Source organism: Plecotus auritus (assembly GCF_963455305.1).
Source record: "Plecotus auritus genome assembly, chromosome: 7".
Taxonomy (NCBI): domain Eukaryota; kingdom Metazoa; phylum Chordata; class Mammalia; order Chiroptera; family Vespertilionidae; genus Plecotus; species Plecotus auritus.
The window spans coordinates 122179049-122201395 of NC_137774.1; the positions used below are offsets into that span (position 1 = coordinate 122179049).

At 39.5% G+C, this 22347-nt stretch overlaps 1 protein-coding gene across 1 annotated transcript in view; it reads left to right on the forward strand.

Moving 5' to 3' along the window:
- Positions 1–22347, forward strand: part of KIAA0825 — a 373779-nt gene that overhangs the window by 47094 nt on the left and 304338 nt on the right. Inside the window, exons 3-5 of the mRNA XM_080678353.1 lie at positions 3999–4130; positions 17998–18166; positions 21320–21977. Of these exons, the coding sequence (XP_080534479.1) occupies positions 4000–4130; positions 17998–18166; positions 21320–21977 (958 nt within the window). The 5' untranslated portion in view covers position 3999. The remainder of the gene's footprint in view (positions 1–3998; positions 4131–17997; positions 18167–21319; positions 21978–22347) is intronic.

Here is a 22347-nt window from a genome sequence, read left to right on the forward strand (position 1 = left end):
GAGCACACAGAGACAGGGAAAGCTCAGCACAGGAACAGAGGAAGAGCACACAGAGACAGGGAGAGCTCAGCACAGGAACAGAGGAAGAGCACACAGAGACAGGGAAAGCTCAGCATTGGAACAGAGGAAGAGCACACAGAGACAGGGAAAGCTCAGCATAGGAACAGAGGAAGAGCACACAGAGACAGGGAGAGCTCAGCACAGGAACAGAGGAAGAGCACACAGAGACAGGGAGAGCTCAGCATAGGAACAGAGGAAGAGCACACAGAGACAGGGAAAGCTCAGCATTGGAACAGAGGAAGAGCACACAGAGACAGGGAAAGCTCAGCACAGGAACAGAGGAAGAGCACACACAGGGAAAGCTCAGCATTGGAACAGAGGAAGAGCACACAGACAGGGAAAGCTCAGCATAGGAACAGAGGAAGAGCACACAGACAGGGAAAGCTCAGCATAGGAACAGAGGAAGAGCACAGAGACAGGGAAAGCTCAGCATAGGAACAGAGGAAGAGCACACAGAGACAGGGAAAGCTCAGCATAGGAACAGAGGAAGAGCACACACAGACAGGGAAAGCTCAGCACAGGAACAGAGGAAGAGCACACAGAGACAGGGAAAGCTCAGCACAGGAACAGAGGAAGAGCACACAGAGACAGGGAGAGCTCAGCATAGGAACAGAGGAAGAGCACACAGACAGGGAAAGCTCAGCACAGGAACAGAGGAAGAGCACACAGAGACAGGGAAAGCTCAGCATAGGAACAGAGGAAGAGCACACAGAGACAGGGAGAGCTCAGCATAGGAACAGAGGAAGAGCACACAGAGACAGGGAAAGCTCAGCACAGGAACAGAGGAAGAGCACACAGAGACAGTGAGAGCTCAGCACAGGAACAGAGGAAGAGCACAGAGACAGGGAAAGCTCAGCATAGGAACAGAGGAAGAGCACAGAGACAGGGAGAGCTCAGCATAGGAACAGGAAGAGCACACAGAGACAGGGAAAGCTCAGCATTGGAACAGAGGAAGAGCACACAGAGACAGGGAAAGCTCAGCATAGGAACAGAGGAAGAGCACACAGAGACAGGGAGAGCTCAGCATAGGAACAGGAAGAGCACACAGAGACAGGGAAAGCTCAGCATTGGAACAGAGGAAGAGCACAGAGACAGGGAAAGCTCAGCATTGGAACAGAGGAAGAGCACACAGAGACAGGGAAAGCTCAGCATAGGAACAGAGGAAGAGCACACAGAAACAGGGAAAGCTCAGCATAGGAACAGAGGAAGAGCACACAGAGACAGGGAAAGTTTAGGTCCGTTGCTGTGCAAAAACAATTGAGGGAATCAATCAGGTGATGACACAAGTAGACATACCTAGAGCAGGCTTGTGGCAAATATATACCCGTGTACTACAAGGCTTGAACGGGCAGCCCATGCTTGGGGCTCCCGCCCCTTGCAGGGAGTCTGAATCTGCTTGTAATCAATTCTCCACACTTTTGCTTAAATCTCCTGGTCCACGTAGCTCATTCTTAGACGTCATCTTGAGACATGACCTCTGGAAAAACACCTCGGCTCACCATTCCAGTTATCAGTTAGACAGACATGAGCAGAGCAAGAATGATGGGCCAGGTACAGAAACTCACCAGGGCAAAAAGCCCCAGATGCCTAGGAAGGGGCAAAACTGGGAAAACAAGAACCTTGACCCCAGGGAAATCTTTCCTCCCCTAGCTTATTGCTGGTCATGTGGTTTAGATCCTCCCACCCTGACCTTTTTCTCCCTAAAGATAACATCTAGGCCTCAGTTGTATTTCAGCTCCAGGGCCAGAAAAGCAGCAAAACCAGACAAGTGATACCATGGCTACCTCAGGACCAGCGACATTGACTAATGAACCTCTGCCCTGGTGCTGACCCATCAGTGGAGACCACAACCCTGAAAGAGCACACCCTCCCCTGAGACCTCCCCTAAGATTTCCACCTGCAAGAGAGAGAAATACACTCAGAGTGAAGGGCCCAGTGTGCACTCTCCCCAGGGGAGCATGCCCACCCCATTCCCTTTCTCCTTCTTCCCTCTAAGGGACCCCACGAGACTTGCAACCAGGTGAGCAATGTGCAGCGGCAGCTCGTCCCGAGCTAACCCCCTGAACCTGTCTCCAAGGCCCCCTTTTCTCTGACTTTTCAGTGAGCCAAAGCAGCCCATCTAGGCTCTCCTGTTGCTTTTTCTATACTCTTCCTTGTTTCACTGTACTAAATATATTTTTTGCTATAGCCAATAAATTCTTACTTATTTTGCTATACTTTGTCTCTTGATTGAAATCTTTCCTTCAAGAAGACAAGAGCCAAGGTCTCGTGGTCTCACCAGTAACACTATCAGTCATCAAAATCTATAATAACAAAAGCGTAATATGCAAATCGACCGAACAGCAGAAGGACCGTCTGGATGACCTTCTGAACAACCACGCTATGACACGCACTAGCACCAGGCCAGCCAAGGCAAGTGCGATGTGATTGGTCAGGGGGCCCCGCCATCACCCCATGATCACCCTGCAGAGGGAGGCCCAGGCCACCCTCTGCGGGGCAATTGATGGGGGAGCTCCGCGATCAATCGCCCTGCAGAGGGAGGCCAAGGCCACTGGCTGGTGGGGTAATCGATTCGGGGGGGGCCTTCGCAATCGCCCCAAAGAGGGAGGCCCAGGCTGCCCTCTGTGCAACAACTGATCGCAGAGCCCCTGCCAGGTGGGTGGGGCCTCCCTCTGGTGGGCGATCAATCGTGGAGCCCATGATCCATTGCCTCGCAGAGGGAGGCCCAGGCTACCAGGCTGGCAGTGCTGCAGCAGGTGGGTGGGGCCTCCTTCTGTGGGGCAATCGATCTGGGAGCCCCGCGATCAATTGCCCCACATAGGGAGGCCCAGGCCAGCCAAGCCATCGCACCCCACACCTGTTGCCTACAGAGGGAGGCGACTGGTGGCGGGGGAAGGGGAGCAACGCCACACAGATGGCAAGCAGTGGCAGTGGCAGTGGCGGGGGCGGGGCCACCTGCCAGCAGCCAGGGGGAAGGAAAGCCCCGACAGGCCCTGATAGCTAGCCAGGCCTAGGGACCCTACCTGAGGGGTCCCGGATTATGAGAGGGCACAGGCCAGGCTGAGGGCCCTCCCCCCCCCAACACACGAATTTCATGCACCAGGCCTCTAGTATTTTATGAGCACTATATTGTATGTCCAAAAATAACATAACCCTAAATAAAATAGTTCATACACTGTACCAACTCATCCTTCTTAATCTGTCCCATTGCCCTGACCCTACATGTTCACATAGCACTTCTCACTAAGTGATCTTTTATAAAATATATCTGTTTATGTGTTTCTAAAATGTACCTTCCCCACCCAAATAAAACTTCATAAAGGAAGGGACTTTAACTTGTAGCTATATCCCAAGCTTCAACTGCAATGCTTCTTACTTACAAACATTCAATAAATATATATGGAATGAATGGATGAATAACTCTTTGATAGTGGGGAAAATGCATATCTATAAAAAGTAGCAAATTTAAATTTTAGTTATCAGGAAATTTTTTTGCCTTTTTCATATATGAATAGGGCCTGGGTATTAGGCTTTAACAATTCTGAGGTTATCATTTACAGGCTAGTTTGTGGGTAAGAGTGGAAGGAAGGTGTTAAATTCTTTCTGCAGCCACCTTTGTTCACAGTGGTCTGTGAGGCTTTGTGATTTCCTTTGCAGTGCTGGGTTCCAGTGAGAAGCAGCAGGATGTTTATAAATTCTCTCGGAGGGGTGCTGTTTTGTTCAGCTTTCAAACTAGAGAAAAGTGTGAAAATTAGGTCACACCTCATGAACTTTAACAAAACACTCTACCCAGCTTAATAATACCCTAGTTCTTCTATTGGTATATTTCATTTTTCCTAAAAGTGGGAATTATTGATTTTGATTTAGTATTGCATCTTGAGGTAGGTTTTTTTCTTTATTTTGAAGTAACTAACATGTTTTTTATTCTTGTTCCTCAGAATGGACTGGGGAGATGAATATTCCCATAATTCCTTTGACCTACATTGTTTGTTAAACTCATTTCCTGGAGACTTGGAGTTTAAGCAGATCTTCAGTGATATTGATGAAAAGATAGAACAAAATGCTGCAAGGTAAATATTGCTAATTAAAACACGTTGGTTTCATGTTTAATTTACACAAACGTTACCTAATCTAGTTTTATTATTTTCTACTGTTAGGTAATTTTAGGTTTTCATTGTCAGGATCTTTGCTGGGGAAAAAAATGATGAAACCTTCCTCCCTAAAATTTAATGTGATTTTTCTTATCTGATTAGTACTGTAATTAAAACTAAAATATTTATATCAGCATTGACTTCGTTATCGGTGGAAGTGGAGTTCTTGGGATGCCACAAGGAAAAGAATTTTCTGAGGTCCCTCTTCAGGATGGGGATTCATGGAAAGTTTCGTTGATGATGAAAAATTAAGGGGGTTCCCTTCGAAAGTCCCATCTCTGTCTGGCTTGCCATGGAAGAAGTCCAATCTTGTCTTCAGCAGGGCCAGAATGAAAGCCACTGCTCAGAATTTCTGCTCCATATTAAAGTCCAGTCCAGTCCAGTCCAGCTTCCTGCATGCCATGTTGCTGCTTATGGACATATGACTACTGTAGGTGAGCACATGAACGCACGGTGAGTGCAGTTCACAGATTAAGAGGGAGCACAAGAAGAAGAAAAGGAAACTTTCTGTCTGGGGATTTTACCCTTCCAGAATTTTGTGCACTTGCAGTAGCTCCATCCTCTCAGCCAATGATCTTCTCCCAGGCAAGTCTGAGGTGACCTTCCCTAAGTCACCTCAGCTTCACTGCACATGCGTCCATCTCCCCTTGTTTGATTCCTTTCCCCAGTGATTCACAGGGAATGAACCAGTGATTCCCTGCGGAGCATAAAACTATGGCTTTCTGGTGAGGCTGCCCAGATGACCATGCTTATAATGTCTGGCCTCCCCTTTGCTCTCTTCCTATTAGTCGTATTAACTAGCTAGTTAGGACAATAACACCTTCCAATAGATAAATTAAGGTTTATTGAATTGCTATTAATGATTACTTAGGTTTTGCCAATATTGTTGGCTTGGATTTTTATTAATATACTAGTGGCCCGGTGCATGAAATTCATGCATGGGGGTGGGGGAAGGGGATCCCCTCAGCCCAGCCTGCACCCTTCTCCAATCGGGGACCCCATGGGGAATGTCCGACTGCTGGTTTAGGCCCTGTGGGATCGGGCCTAAACTGGCAGTTGGACATCCCTCTTGCAGTCTGAGACTGCTGGCTTCTAACCACTCATCTGCCTGCCTGCCTGATCACCCCTAACTGCCTCTGCCTGCCTGCCTGATTGCCCCTAGCTGCCTCTGCCTGCCTGCCTAATCGCCCCTAACTGCCCTCCCTTTCCCTTCCTGATCTCGCCCCCAACTGCTTCTGCTGCCTGATCACCCCTAACTGCCCTCCCTTGCCAGCCTGATCTCGCCCCCAACTGCCCTCCCTTGCTGGCCTGATCTCGACCCCAACTGCCCTCCCTTGCCAGCCTGATCTCGCCCCCAACTGCCCTCCCCTGCCGGCCTGGTTGCCCCTAAGCCCCTGCTGGCCTGATCTCGCCCCCAACTGCCCTTCCCTGCTGGCCTGATCACCCCTAACTGCCTCTTCCTTGGCCCCCACTACCATGGCTTTGTCCAGAAGGAAGTCAGACATCTGGAAGATGGCCGGTTGACCCGATCTAATTAGCATATTACCCTATAGATAGATTATATAGGATAGGATTGCTTAAATGGGGAGGGAAGCCTTTTTCAGCAGGAGGAGATGCTCTTGGCAGACAAAAACACATAATCCCTATATCTGGACTGATAGCCAGCCATATGCTCTATACTGCCAAAGCGGTCATTAAAAAATTGAACTGCTTTCTTACACCTTACACCAAATAGCTGTTGCCCTTAAAACCCCTTCTCAGCCCCCACCTTAGGTTCTCCCTTCGTAGTTCACCCAGATTAGGTTCTTATTGGTTGGTTTCTATGTCAGTCAGCGTCAAAAGCTTCGCTGCTAGGAAGCCATTGGCTCCTCACACTTCACCCAGATTAGGTTCTGATTGGTCGGTTTCTATGCCAGTCAGCGTCAAAAGCTCTGCCTCCTAGGCAGCCATTGGTTCTTTGCATTTCACCCAGATTTGGTTCTGATTGGTAAGTTTCTATGCCAGTCAGCATCAAAAGCTCCACCTCCTAGGCAGCCATTGGCTCCTGGCACTTCACCCAGATTTGGTTCTGATTGGACCTTTCCTATGCCAGTCAATGTCTCCGGGCCTATCTCTGGGCCTGATCAAAGAGGCGGGACTGATCAGCAGCCCTGTGGAGGCCCAGAGAGAAATAGAGGCATGGCTGCTGGTGAAGCCCGGAGAAAAAGAGAGAGGCAATGGCTGATCAACAGCTGCCACTGAGGCTGCAGATCAGACCCTGCCTCTCTCTCTACAGGCCTCTCTCCGGGCCTAATCTGAAGCTCCCTTGGCAGTCAGTGCTGGGTCGCTGCCCTGGCACTGGCTGCAGTCAGTGCTGGGTCACCACGGCAACCCAGCACTGACTTCTGGTGATAGGTTGAGCCTTGGTCGTTATGGACCCTGGCTCTTTATATATATACTAGAGGCCCGGTGCATGAAATTCGTGCACAGGGGTGTGTGTCCCTCAGCCCAGCCTGCACCCTCTCCAATCTGGGACCCCTCGAGGGATGTCCGACTGCCCGTTTAGGCCCGATCCCACTGGGCCTCACAATCCAGGACTGCTGGCTCCCAACTGCTCGCCTGAATACCTTCCTGATTGCTCCTAACCGCTTCTGCCTGCCAGCCTGATCACCCCCTAACCACTCCCCTGCCAGCCTGGTCACCCCTAACTGCCCTCCCCTGCCAGCCTGGTCACCTCTAACTGCCCTCCCCTGCAGGCCTGGTCACCCCTAACTGATCTCCCCTGCAGGCCTGGTCACCCCTAACTGCTCTCCCCTGCAGGCCTGGGTCCCTCCTAACTGCCTTTCCCTGCAGGCCTGGTCCCTCCCAACTGCCCTCCCTTGCTGGCCATCTTGTGGTGACCATCTTGTGTCCACATGGGGGCAGGATCTTTGACCACATGGGAACAGCCTTCTTGTGTGTTGGAGTGATGGTCAATCTGCATATTACTCTTTTATTAGATAGGATAGAGGCCTGGTGCACAGGTCGGGGCCAGCTGGTTTGCCCTGAAGGATGTCCCGGATCAGGGTGGGGGTTCCCTTGGGGCGTGGGGCGGCCTGGGTGAGGGGCCTGTGGTGGTTTGCAGGCGGGCCACGCCCCCTGGCGACCCAAGCGGAGGCCCTGGTATCTGGGGTTTATTTATCTTCTACAATTGAAACTTTGTAGCCTGGAGCGGAGCCAAGCCTTCTGCTTGCTCCGTGGCTGCAGCCTTCTTTGGGATTTATGTATCTTCTATAATTGAAACTTTGTAGCCTTAAGCGGAGGCCTGGGCGGGCCAGGGTGTGTGGAAAGCTTGGCTTCCTCCATCACCAGGGGCAACCCTAGCCTCCTGCTCTTTCAAGCTCTGTGGCTGCTGCCATTTCTGTTTGGTTTTATGTATCTTCTGTCATTGAAACTTTGTAGCCTTGAGTGGAAGCCTAGGCCGGCAAGGGCAGGCAGAAAGCTTGGCTTCTTCCATTGCTGGGGAAACCCATGCCTCCCTCCTGCTCTCTGTGGCTGTAGCCATCTTGGTTGGGTTTATTTGCATATTCTCTCTGATTGGCTAGTGGGCGTGGCTGGTGGGTGTAGCAGAGTGAGGGTTAATTTGCATATTACTCTTTTATTAGATAGGATAGATTTAGAGTTAAACATTGTCCTTTGATAGCTAAGCACAAAAATTTTAAATTTTAAATCAAGGTATTAAATAAAATAATTGTATAAAGCCATGGATTGCTTGAGTTGCTGAAAACAGAATGTTAAAAATAAATTATTTATATGTAATGTTTGTCATTTTAATTCTCCTTCTCATTTACTTTGGGAGGCTAGTGACTGTACTGAGAATTGTTATGCCATATCAGTCTTCATTACCTACTTCACAAGTGTTACCAAACACTGAGGGAAGTTAGGACAGCTAAGTAGTTTCCCATTAATACATGTTCTTTGCTAGAATAGACTTTGTCTTCATATGTATTTCTGGGCTCTTGAGTCAGTTTATTTATTTTAATCTTTTTGGTCAAAGATTCTAATAATTCCCCTAATGTAGATTATAAATATGAAGCCACAGTAAAAATTTCTATTGTAGAATGATAACATAGTATTTCCTTTTTAAAAATTGAAGGTATAGTTATATTGAATTGTCAAAGAACTGAACCAAGCAAGTGAAATGTTCCTATAATTTTTTTCCTCAAGTTTTATATGAGAATGTGGTTAATTTTTTTTTAACATTATAGTAATGGGCATAGATAAAAAATCAAAAGATACCATACCCATTGAAATTAGGCTCCTACACTTCCACAGAAACTGAGAGCTATCTCCTTGGTGTTTGCATTTGGAAAAAATGGCTCCCAGGTTCTTGAAACAATCCTGGCTTGGAAAGTTGACAAAAGGCCTATCTAGTTTTCCACAGGATACATGTCAAAGAGATGGAAAAGTGCTTATAATTACAAGCTTCTCAGGTAAATGCTTTTAAAACAGGAATGGAGGGAAATCTTTGTTCTTATTTAAAACAGAGAGAATTAAGTCTCTTATTTTTAACTTGTATTTGCCTTTACTCTATATGTATATTTTTAATTTAAAAATTATACCTTTATATTCTATGTCACATTTGATGAATATAATGTTTTGTTGTTGTTAATCCTCACCCAAGGATGTTTTTTCATTGATTTTTTTAGAGAGTCGAAGGGAGGAAGGGAGTGGGGGAGAGAGAGAGAGATGAGAGAGACAAATCCATTTGTTGCCTTCTGCACTTGCCTCAATCAGGCCCGGGATCGAACCTGCAACCTGGGTACGTGCCCTTGGCCAGGAATCAAACCTGCAACCTTTTGGTGCCTGGGCCAGCACTCCAACCACTGAGCAACACCAGCCAGGGTTATGAATATAATTTTTAAATTTAGCATGTATATGACTTAACCATCCTATAGTATATGTTATAATTTATATTATATATAAATATAAAATAGCTATATTGGACTTTAGTTAATTATATACTTAGATAATTTATATATTTATATATTACATGACAGAGTTTCTAACTCAAAGGAAACTATAAGTGAAAATAATAAGTCACATAAATTCCAGAGATGGTTATATTAAAACAAATTTTTAATATTTTTTAATAGATAACCTTCATTCATAATAGCATTTAGGTTCCCTCAAAACAAAACCAGCCACTGAACTCTGATGCTTTTGTTGTAGATTGTTTCAATTTTATTTGCTAACCATTTGTAGTCAATTTTCCTCCTAGTCAATAAGAAATCATATTTAGAAGTAAAACAGTGATTAAAATACTGTATTTGCATTCATAAATTGTTATGGAGGTCAAAACTCAGATGTTGGTATTAAAAAGAAAATATGACAAGGAATATAAGGATATAATTTTTAAATTAAAAATATTTTATTGTCCATATATTAAAACAAACCTTGAGCAGAACTACCTCAAGTGACCATTGATCTTTACAGCACATAAAATAAGGGAGTAGCTGTATGTACTATATGCTACATTTAGAATCAAGTCTATATTTCATCAAATTCAATTATGTTTTTATTATACTCTAGAGAATAAACATAATAGTATAGGGTATACTAGTATATATTTTTTAAAATAAAATACTGAATAATAACTATAGTTCAGAAGAGTGTAAATCATTTATGCACTCATTTATTGCCTTCTAACAGAATAGCTTTTAGAAAATTGTATGTCATGACGAATCAGTTATGCCACACTTACAATGCAGTAGTTGAATTACCTTTGGCATTTTTTTATTTGAACAGTTCTATTTATCTCTCAATGGTGTACATTGAATAAGTAATGTACATCTCTATGATACAGGTTTTCCCAATGCTTTTTAAAGAAAAAAAAACATTAGTAATTCATTTTTAAATATGGTATTTTTATTTCTTCTTTAATTTTTAAAGTTGTATTTCTAACAGTCACCTTGAATTCTAAGTGTGAATTCCTTCCTTTCTTCTTAATGTCATCAGGTTTTATGAGCCACAGGGTCTATGCTTCCCCAAAGCAGTGAATCACCAGAATGGACAAGTGTGCCCAAAGGTCACTGAACCTTCACCTGCCCTTTAAGCGGCTGTCATTCTCTCAGACCATTTTCACTTTTACATCCTTGGTTCTATTCAAGTCATAGCTGGGTGGCTCTTAGGTCTGACAGTGGAAATCAGTGAGAGTGAATTTTATGCTTTCAACACAGATCAAAATTGGGAAAAAGAGGCTAAATAACTGACCAAAGAGGAATATATGAATGTTGTACCCACAGAGTCAGTGAGTTCAGTAACTGAAAAGTGCAAACACAGTGAAATATTTTTTTAACCAAAGGACTTTTACTAGTATGTATGCATACCTTAGTAAGCATAAACAATGGACACAGACACTTGTGGGGGGGGGGGGAGGGCACAAGTAAGGGGGATCAATAAAGAAAAAAATAATTAACTAATTAATTAATTAAAAAGCTGGAAAAATATTTTTTAAGCTGAATGGACCTTATTAGTTTAACAAGATATTGGGGTATAGAAGTTCGGTTGGGCTCACTAGTGACACAGGAGAATTTTTCTCTTCTTAATGTTCAGTTGAACAGATAAAATTGTATCATTAAAAATTTATGTTACATTCTATTTTGTAATTATAGACAATCTGTGTGAACCTCACAGGACATCAGTTTTGTTGGTCCTGGTACAAGATTACTTTTTTTTTATGTAAAGAAAAAACAAATGCTTCTATCGATAATATTTGTTTGAGTCCGGGAGTTCTGTTGTGGGAGTGGGGTAACTTTTTGTAACAGAATATTGGCTACATGGCTTCTATAAATTTAACAATGCTTATTCATAGAAGATACCTATTCCGTAGATTACACTTACTTCTCACATAATACTTCAATTTTTGTACTTATATATGAAAATTTTCTTTAGACTTTCCAAATGATGTCATAAAGGTCCAGAAGTAACCAAAATAAATCTTCAAATATGCTATCAACTTTGGGTTTGTCATGGCATAACCACAAATCTGTCAGTGGACACACACACATCAATATATTTTATGACCAAAAAAAATTATGTTAATGAGATATATCCACATCGTTCCTTGAAATTGTAGTACATCCTTTTTCTTTGCTGTGGAGTATTCCATTCTACAGTTTTGTTGTTTCAAGTCTGGGGCTATTCTAAAAAATCTACTTTGATGTTTAAATTTCTCATACTATAAAAATAATCTTTAATCTCTGCCATGATACTGCTACCCTGATTTTAAAAATAAAAATTTGAACTTTCCATGAAAACACCCATATATGTTTTCCAAAACGTTTACATAAATTTCTCATAATTTTTGCCAGTGAAACATATTTTTTCCTTTTAACTATTTTGTGACTGAATAATAAAGACTGTGTGTTTTAAATCATGAAGAGTTTTATAAAAAGCTTAAGTTTCAAGATTTTATGTCTCTTCTCTTTTTCTGTTTCTCTCTTATCCTGACCTGCACCAGCCTGATATTAATAGGCTCTTGTCCTAATGTTGTTTTTAATTATGTTTGTTTAATTGTATGATATCTCAATCCTTTGGCAGATGATGGTGCATATATACATACACACATATATACATGCACATATACATACACATACGTGTGAGCATAAATGTAGTTGTGAGCATAAAAAGTTCTTATTTTTTATTATCCAAATACCTATAAAGTGACATGGCAGTAAGATTAAATAAACAGCCCTGAATTTTCAGGGGTCAGGGTATTCGAACTACAGTGATTCAATTAATTATCTTAAAACATTAAGACCCTTGCATATAATCTTCTTTTATAAGGAGAAGCCTTTTCTATACCTCGCACAGGTACATTTTGTGGCTTCCTCCTCTGCATTCCCTTAACACGTTATACATACCTCTTATCAAGTCTTACTGTACAATAGTTATTTGTTTACATGTCTCACTAGACAGAATTCTTTAGGGATGGGACCATGTCCTATTCATGTTTTCCTCCCTAGATCACAGTGCCTAACACATACTCACCATTTAGTTAATGTTTGTCAAATATGCCTTCATTCAGTAAGTAATTTTTATATTCAAGGAACCTAGGTGTGAACAGAGAATGAGAACATTACCACAGGTACCTTTTAAAAAAGCATACTGCATATTGCATTTAAAAATGTTTTATAAATTGATTACATACAGCCTCTCAGTAATGCATCCACTTGCACACATCATTAACTTGGATAATTATTAAAAAATGTTGAGACATGAAAAGGCATATAGAGTACTGTAATAAACATTCATACACCCACTATTCAGTTTAAGGACTAAAATATTACCAGTACCACTAAAGCTCATTGTATACCTCTAACCAATCTCATCCCACTTCCATCCCCACCCTGCATTTGGTAATGTTGGTCATTCTAACACATTGCCCTGCACTTTTACCACCTATACTTGTAATCCTGAATACTGTGTAGCACTGTATGTCATAGTTTCAAGCTATTATATGGATACCATTTTCCCCTCGACATTTTATTTGTTAGATTCAGCCATATTGATAACTGTATTTCTACTTTTCTATGGTTCTGTCCCGGTGAATGAATATAATTCAGCATTCTCCTATTGATGGATATGTAGGATATTTTCAGTGGCTTAAATATCCTATCTAGTAAAAGAGTGGTATGCAAATTGACCATCACTCCAAGACAAAAGATGGCTGCCCCCATGTGGTCAAAGATGGCTTGCCCCCATGTGGACACAAGATGGCCACCACAAGATGGCCAGCAGGGGAGGGCAGTTGTGGGCAGTTAGGGGTGACCAGGCCATCAGAGGAGGGCAGTTGGGGGTGACCAGGCCAGCAGAGGAGGGCAGTTGGGAGAGACCAGGCCGACAAGGGAAGGCAGTTGTGGGGGAGCAGGCCTGCAGGGGAGGGCAGTTGTGGTTGATCATGCAAGCAGGGAGGGCAGTTAGGGGTGACCGGGCCAGCAGAGGAGGGCAGTTGGGGGAGACCAGGTCATCAGGGGAGGGCAGTTGGGGGTGACCAGGCCTGCAGGGGAGGGCAGTTAGGGGTGACCAGGCCTGCAGGGGAGGGCAGTTAGGGGCAAACAGGCTGGCAGGGGAGCAGTTAGGCATCAATCAAGCTGTCAAGGAAGTGGTTAGGGGGTGATCAGGCTGGCAGGCAGAAGCGGTTAGGGGCAATCAGGAAGGCAGGCAGGCGAGCAGTTGGGGGACAGCAGTCCTGGATTGTGAGAGGGATGTCCCAGATTGGAGAGGGTGCAGGCTGGGCTGAGGGACACACACCCCTGTGCATGAATTTCATGCACCAGGCCTCTAGTTACAAATAATGTTAAAAAGATGTTTAAAACGCCCTTGGTGCGAATTTGGAGATTTAAACTACCGTTATTTAAGGAAGAGATTATACTTCTGTTTTAGACTTTTTGCATTTTTGGCCTAATGTTTGGGAATTAACAATAAATATGCTAATTAAATTTATATTTGCGTGGTTAATTTTTCATAACTGGCCTTGCTTCTAAAGAAAATTTGAAGCAACTTACAGTTAAACAGAAAACACTTAAAATAAAGTCAAGTACCATGTTTTTCAGAAAACCTAGACTAAAATCTGTATCCTCTAAGTCTAAGGATATGTAGACCTCCTCCCACCCAAGATTACTATCCCCATATTACTGTCATATATAAAAATATTACTATTGTATAAAAAATGTTACCTCTTAGATGTTGAAAATTAATTTTTTAAAATTCTTTATTGTTTAAAGTATTACATATGTCTCCTTTTCCTCCCTTGACCTCTCCCCAGCCACTCCCACCCCCCAGCACATGCCCTCACCCCCCTTGTGTCTGTGTCTATTGGTTATTCTCATATGCATGCATACAAGTCCTTTGGTTAATCTCTTACACGCCCCTCTCCCACCTTCCCTCTGAGGTTTGAAGGTCTGTTTGATGCTACTCTGTTTCTGGATCTATTTTTGTTCATCAGTTTATGTTGTTCATTATATTCCACATATGAGTGAGATCATGTGATTTTATCTTTCTACAGCTGGCTTATTTTGCTTAGCATAATGCTCTCCAGGTTTACCCATGGTGTTGCAAATGGTAAGAGTTCTTTCATTTTTACAGCAGCGTAGAATTCATTTTGTAGGTGTACCATAGCTTTTTAATCCTCTCATCTGCTGATGGGCACTTAGGCTGTTTCCAAATCTTAGCTATGGTGAATTGTGCTGCTATGAACATAGGGGTGCATATGTCTTTTCTGATTGGTGTTTCTAATTTATTGGGATATATTCCCAGAAGTGGGATTACTGGGTCAAATGGGAGTTCCATTTTTAAGTTTTTGAGGAAACTTCATACTGTTTTCCACAGTGGCTACACCAGTCTGCATTCCCACCAGCAGTGCACAAGGGTTCATTTTTCTCTGCATCCTCTCCAGCATTGTCGTTTGTTTATTTGTTAATGATAATCATTCTGACAGGTGTGAGATGGTACCTCATTATTGTTTTGATTTGCATCTCTCGGATGATTAGTGACTTTGAGCATGTTTTCATATATGTCTCTTAGCCTTCTGTATGTCCTCTTTCAAAAAGTGTCTCCTTAGGTCCTTTGCCTATTTTTTGATTGAATTGTTTATCTTCCTTTTGTTAAGATGTATGAGTTCCCTATAAATTTTGGAGATTAGACCCTTATTGGATATAACATTGGCAAATATGATTCTCCCATGCAGTGTGCTTTCTTGTTGTTTTGTTGATGGTTTCTTTTGCTGTGCAGAAGCTTTTTATTTTGATGTAGTCCCATTTGTTTATTTTCTCCTTAGTTTCCATTGCCCTAGCAGCTGTATCGGTAAAGATATTGCTATGACAAATGTCTGCTCTTTTGCTGCCTATGGATTCTTCTAAGATTTTTAGAGTTTCCCATCTTCCGTTTAAGTCCTTCATCCATTTTGAGTTTATTTTTGTGTATGGTATAAGTTGGTGATCTAGTTTCATTTTTTTTGCATGTATCTGTCCAATTTTCCCAGCACCATTTATTGAAGAGACATGCTAAAATCCTCAACAAAATTCTAGCAAATTGGATCCAGCATTACATTAGAAAGATCATACACTATGACCAAGTGGGATTTATTCCGGGGATGCAAGGATGGTACATTATCTGCAAATCAATAAACGTGATACAACACATAAACAAATTGAGAGAGAAAAAAATCACATATTCCTATCAATTGATGCAGAAAAAGCATTTGACCAAATCCAACACCCTTTCTTGATAATAACTCTCAGCATAGTGGGAATAGAGGGATCATAAAAGCCTTATATGACAAACCTACAGCCAATTTCATACTCAGTGGGCAAAAACTAAAACCAGTTCCTCTAAGAACAGGAACAAGACAGGGATGCCCACTTTCACCACTCCTGTTCCCACATAGTATTGGAAGTGCTAACCATATGTCTGTCTAGGCATATTTCACAGACCTAGAACAAATTCTCCAAAAATTCATATGGAATAAAAAAAAAAAAAAAAAAACCCGAATAGCTGCAACAATCCTGAGAAAGAAGAACAAAGTTGGAGTGATCTCAATACCAGATATCAAGCTATATTACAAATACACTGTTCGCAAAACTGCCTGGTTTGGGCACAAGAACAGACATATAGACCAATGGAACAGAATAGAGAACTCAGAAATCAACCCAAGCCACTATGCTTAATTAATTTTTAATTTAATTTTTTACTTCAATTAAGGAAGATAAATTGTCAGATTACATACAAAACATTCATTTTAAATTTTGAAAAATATTTCTTTTTGTATAATAATCAGGCAATAAGTCTTTAGACTTCAAACAATTGCACTTTGAAAATAAGACCATGGTGAATGTCAGAATAACAAGATGGTTAGCCAACTAAAAAAAAAAAAAAAAAAAAATCAGGAGCAGATGAGTTCATTTTAAAATGTGTGACAAAATACTTTTAAAAGACAGCTCAACTGTCTTAGTTTCTACCAATGAGGGAGATGCAACTGCTCGATCTCTTTATCAGTGTTTGGACAAATTACTAAAATATCTAGCCCTCCATGGGCTTTACTGTATTTATAAATTATAGTTACTGGCCTCTACCCAGAGTCAGAGGTTAGAGATTAGCCCAAAAGCTGAGTCCTTATTGAAACAGATTTAGGTAGACTAACCACTGAGCCTTTCCAGTTCATATTGCTGTAATCTATTGGATTTCACTGAATGAGACACATGAGGATGCTGTAATAAAGACTTTGATAAAGGGTCTCTAGAGTCAAGGTGCATGTTTAGGGCATCGTGTTTCTCAGTCCATAAAAGTTCTTATGAAAGTTAAGAAAATATATTCCGATCTCAAGTCAGACTTAGAACTGGCATCCCTGAATAAGACTGTTTCATGAGGAAATTGAGTACCCTGTGGCCAAAGGAGGTACTGTTTTTCTTGTAAGTTCTTTGTTTTCATGAAAGGGCTCTCTGGATCACAAAGTGTATTTGTTTCAAGATAATCCAATTTAAATTCACTCATGCTCAGAAGTCTCCTGAAAAGCCTTCCTTCAAGTTTTACAGTGTATGTTTTATAGGCAACACATACCTGATGAATTTTGAAAAGTCATTCATATGACATTAATTTTAATAATCAGAGCTGGGTTTCCAAAGCCTACATGGTTCTGTCATATGGCATCTGTAATTAATAACAATGGTATTTTAAAAACAGTAAGAACATTTTAGTAATAAATCTGTCTTAACACTATTAAGAGACAAATGCTTAGCTGTAAATTATAGGTTGAGGGGATTCAGCTTCAAATGAATTTTCCTTTTTTTTTTTTAAGTTTTCTTGCAGTTTAGATATGCTGCCATCAGGTGGTAGTAATATGTCACATCCATATGGCTCCACAGATGACATTCTGCTTAAGGTCACCAGTTTAACCCACAAAGATTTATAATAATGAATGTACAGATTTTTATATAAAAAATAAAATAGCAGTATATTTCATATCAGAGCTAAGGATACTTTGAATGAAAATTTAAAAACTGGTATATATTGGAAGATTCAATTGGATACATTTTCTCTGTTCCTAGTTTGTTCGTTTGTTTATTTAATGAAGATTTAGAAAACAGGAAAATAAAATTAAAAGCACCAAATTTTATAATTCAAAGATAATTGCTTTAACCTTTTGTTTCATTTCCTTGTAGTCTTTTTTAATTTGCAATTTTCAGTATGTGTTTGTTTTTTGGAGTACAGTTCAATGACAGGAAGAGGTACTTAGCTATAGTAAGAGTGTATATACAGCATATATATTTTTCAACTTTTAAAATGACAGGCTCCTGGTATCTGCTTTGTGACCTCTTAATATTCCATTTATTGAAGTCTTTCATAATTTTATATAGTCATTTCCTATTAGTAGACAATGTACATTTCTGGTCTTCAGCCATCAAGAAGAGTATTTTGTCTCTGCCTTTCATCCACTGCCTATCAAGAAGACCATTATTTCATTGCATCTGTACTTGATATTTGTTTTAACACAAAAGAATTTCTAATTTATCTCTGAGCAGCTAAATATCTTGTATTTCCTCTATTGCATTTGAAGTGAAACTTCCAGAAAATTTGAACTTTCAGTTTCAATGATTAATTGAAAATATATAGTCTCTTTGTTATTATTTTCATATCATATGAATGTTTTATAATTTTATAAATTGTATGCAACCAGATACCACATAAAACATTTCAGGGCATGTGATATTATGAGATGGAGCTATTACCTACTTTCTACCAAAATAATTTTTTCTTTTCTTTTTTATAGCATAGAACATTGCATTAAAGAAATACAGTCTGAAGTTAACAAACAATGTCCAGATGTGCAGTTACAGACAACAACTGACTGTTTTGAATGGTTAAATAACTATAATTATAATTCATCCAAGTCACCTTCTATTCCCCATGGAGATTTGATAAAATTTCTCAAAACACTGGTAAAAAAAATAAATATCTTTGCTTTATAGTGGAGTGGGATGGGTGAATAAGGAATACAATTCATTCAACTTCAATTTGTAAATATTTATTTTAGTGACCAAATTAGCATTTCTAGGGGTTGGGGTTTATGTTTTGTTTTGTTACTGTATCCCCAGTGTAATCCAGTGAGCTATTTGGGTTTTTTTTTTTCTATGATTTTTATCAATAAAATTAAGTTTTATATAAGTGGAGATTAAACATAACTCTTGGCTGATTTATGATGTAACGTATACCACAAAGTATATATCTACCACAATTGTTTACCAGAAAAGTTTATATTTATTACATTTTGTGTTCCTTCACTACCATTTTCTCTGAGATCATTATTAAGCATAATCAGATCACAATTGATTGTATCTATTAAGTAGCCTTTTCTTATCATTCCCTTCATCCTCAACCTGCAGGCATGCCCAGTTATTTTCAATCAAGGCAGCAATTTATATGAAACCACTGTTAATTGGTAGAGAATTATTACATTGGTAATTTCTTGATACTGACCACCCTCTATGTTGAATAAGATTTTGTAGTTTTCAATAAAAACATTTATTTTATGACCCCTGTATCTACCAAGGTGGTTAGCTTGCAAAAACTATCTCCCAAAGAAACAGCACAAGTGTTAGAAAGCAGTATTTCCATAGCTATGGTTTTGATTTAATTTAGGGAAAAAAGGGGGCACGGTTTTTGTCTAAACATCAAACATTGACTAAGGCAGATGTGGAAAATATCTTGAGGTTGTAGATGGCTTAGCATGATAGAATCAGATGAAAATAGTTTTTGGCTGTTGTTATTATTGCAGATGTCTCTTTAATGTTTACCTAGTAATAAATGGAAGAGAAAGGAAGACTATGTGCCCTGAAGCCTTATTCTTTTAAGAAAATCCTCTCACCCATTATCTCTTGAAGGTGGAGCCTTGAAGAATAAATATGGATATAGTTATTCCTTTAATTTCTATTAAGAGGCATGTGTATTGAATTTCATTAATACTGATGTAATAATGCTTTCTCATTTAATTAAAAGCAAAAGCTTTTAATTATCTTTTAATCTGTCACACATAAGTCATTCTATATTCACTGCAGGGCAAAGGCCGCCTTAGTTTTGCTCAAATTCATTAGACTGATAGACTTGTTTGAGATCTAGGTTTTTTTCACATAATTGATCATGTTATTTTGAGGAAAGAGCACATTATTAAAACAGATCCATATTAAAATAACCTTATTATCAAGTTTTTACATAATAAAATTGTCAATCATTTGTCCATTATTTTTCATACAAATATTTTTTCATAGAAAATTTTCTATTTATTATTTATCTAGCTGTTTAAATAAGAAACAGAGGTCCTCATTATAGCAATTATCCTGACGTTATTTTCTAAATGTAAGCAATCATACTAAATACATATTTTAAACCTCTGTAATCTATTATACTTGATCAAATATTTACAGTTATTGACCACCCTCTATTTTAAATGAGAAACCCAAGATTGCAGCACTAATATGACTCACTTGCTTTATAGAATTTACTATGCTAATGATACCCTGGACTCTAAGGACATTTCTTTTCCAAAAATATCATGGAGAAGAAGGAGAAGGTGCCGAAAGGCCAATACGCTTTATGGCTCCATAGAGTGTAGTAGGTTGAACGGGGACAAGGAGAATAAAGCTGGGGATTCATGCTGGGTTCTATACTTTATTGTATGTGACGTTCAGAAAGTGACTTAACATGCACTTCAGTGTCCTCATCTGTAGATTGGGATTTTAAATATCTATGCTACATTTCCATAATAAATAAGACAGAGACTGTATAGAAAAGTGCTTTTAAAATGTTTGTTTTTATTGATTTTGAAAAGAAGAAGGGAGAGGGAGAGAGAGATAGAAACATCAATGATGAGAGAGAATCATTGATTTGCTGCTTCCTACACACCCCCTACTGGGAATTGAGCCAGCAACCCGGGCATGTTCCCTGACCAGGAATCCAACTGTGACCTCCTGGTTCAAGGGTCAATGCTCAACCACTGAGCAACACTGGCCAGGTGAAAAAGTGCTTTTTATATAATAAAATACAATATTAAATCAGACATTGCAGTGGTTAGGATGACTGAAAGCACATTCCTGGAATTTGTCCAGGAGTTGTGATCTGTGGTATCTTTGTCAATAAAAAATTTCAAAAACTTCCTGATTTTATGCCACTTGAACCTTGCTTCCATTTTTCTTGCAATGAGCTTGTTGCTACCTAGAGAATATAAGCTAATTTCGGTATTAACTGAAATACACATAATTAGGAAAGTCATTATGTAAAGGGAATGTGTACATGTAAAATTTAAAGTCCAAAAAGAAAGTAATTTTTTGTCCCTTTACTATTCATAATTACACCTACCATTGTTTTCTCTTGGCATGGGAAGTATAATGAAATTCTCTCATAGCATCTTTTGGGGAAAGATTCTGAGAGTATTGTTTCCCTATTTTGAGTTAGTTATTTCTTAGAGAGAATTGAAATTTTCTCAGATTAATTTCCAAAGTAAAATCTTTCTTGACATGGCTCTCAAAAAGGAATTTAAATGAAAGTTAAAGTCTTTAAATGTGTTAAATTTTATTTCTCAGAATGGCAGCTATTAGTAACCCCTGGGCACATACTATATTTAAAGGTCTCCATTTTTATGTTCATTTGGAGTTTTATAATAAGTATACTTCAGGCATAAAAATTATCCACCAGCAACTAATTACGGTGTGATCTTGAGCTTATTTTAGGAATACGTTTCAAATGATATTTTACTATAGGTTTTTATTTAGAATTTTTGAGCTGTAGTTTTTATACTGCCTATGTTATATCAGTGGTGGATAACATTGAAGGCTAAAATCTATATGTCTAGAAATCTAACTGAAAATATAGTTCATCATCTGGGCTTTGCAAATTTAAACAATTCATAAAGCTAACACTCTAAAATGTCTGACTTGATTAAATGTCAAATGCAAAAAAAAGCCCACCTTGAAGAGCATCAGAGTATTAATTCTAATTTGAAATGAATTATTATGAAATTTTATATGACTGTAGAAATCTTTTTTCCTGTTACTCCTTTAATAAATCACATTTCTAACATTATAATTTCCTTTCATTAGCAAGATTTGTTGAAGAATGAACAAAATCAAGAAGAAATGATATTGGATTTACTTTGGGACCTCTCCTGCCAGAGCAGCATTTCATTTCCATCAACTCTAAGTGGGACATCTTTCCACTTCCTCTCTAGGACTTCTCTTCATTCTGTTGAAGATCATTCCTCTATGGATGTAAAGTCTATATGGGATGATATAAGATTACATCTTCGACGCTTCTTAGTGGTCAAATTACAAAGCCATAATGAAATAAAAAATTTGCAGCAGAAAATTCTGTTGAAAAAGCAGTGCATACAACAACTCTTGTTTCTTTATCCAGAATCAGAAGTTATAGTCAAGTGTCAAAATATACAGAATAAACTCCTGCAGAACTGCTTTCCTTCTTATAGCAGGGAATCAAATTTAGACATAATGGTTCATGGATACCAAAGTACAATGCTTAGGTTATACTCAATGATAAAAGAGGATTTTAACACACTGCATGAAATTTTAGCTCCATCCTCAACAGTGAAATTCATTAAAGAAACTTACCTGGATACTGTTACAGAAGAAATGTCAAAATTTCTTGCAAATTTTTGTGAGCTGCAGTTCAAAGAAAGTGCTGCCCGAGTGATTAAAACAAGCAAGAGTTCCAGCAGGCATAGAGGAGCAGTGCATGCTTTGGGTTAGTGATTTTTAAAGTTTCTGTTTGTCTTAAGGCTTTTGATATCTTTAGTTTTCTAACATTTTTTTAATTTAGTTAAATCTAATTGAAAACTTGAAAATAAATAAGAAATTAAATATTATGAAATTTATTTACACATTTCTCATATGCATTCCCTTTTCTGTAAATATAGTAATAGAAGTGTTTTCTTTCCTGTTATTTAAATTATTAAAGATAATGGAAATGTAAGCCAAAAATATTGCCAATGGGAACTTTGGTTTTTTTGTTTGCATACAATTTTCAAGGGAACTGTGTGTATGTGTATATATACATATACATATAAACACACACATATATCTATATAATGGAAAAGTATAATTTTTAATCCATT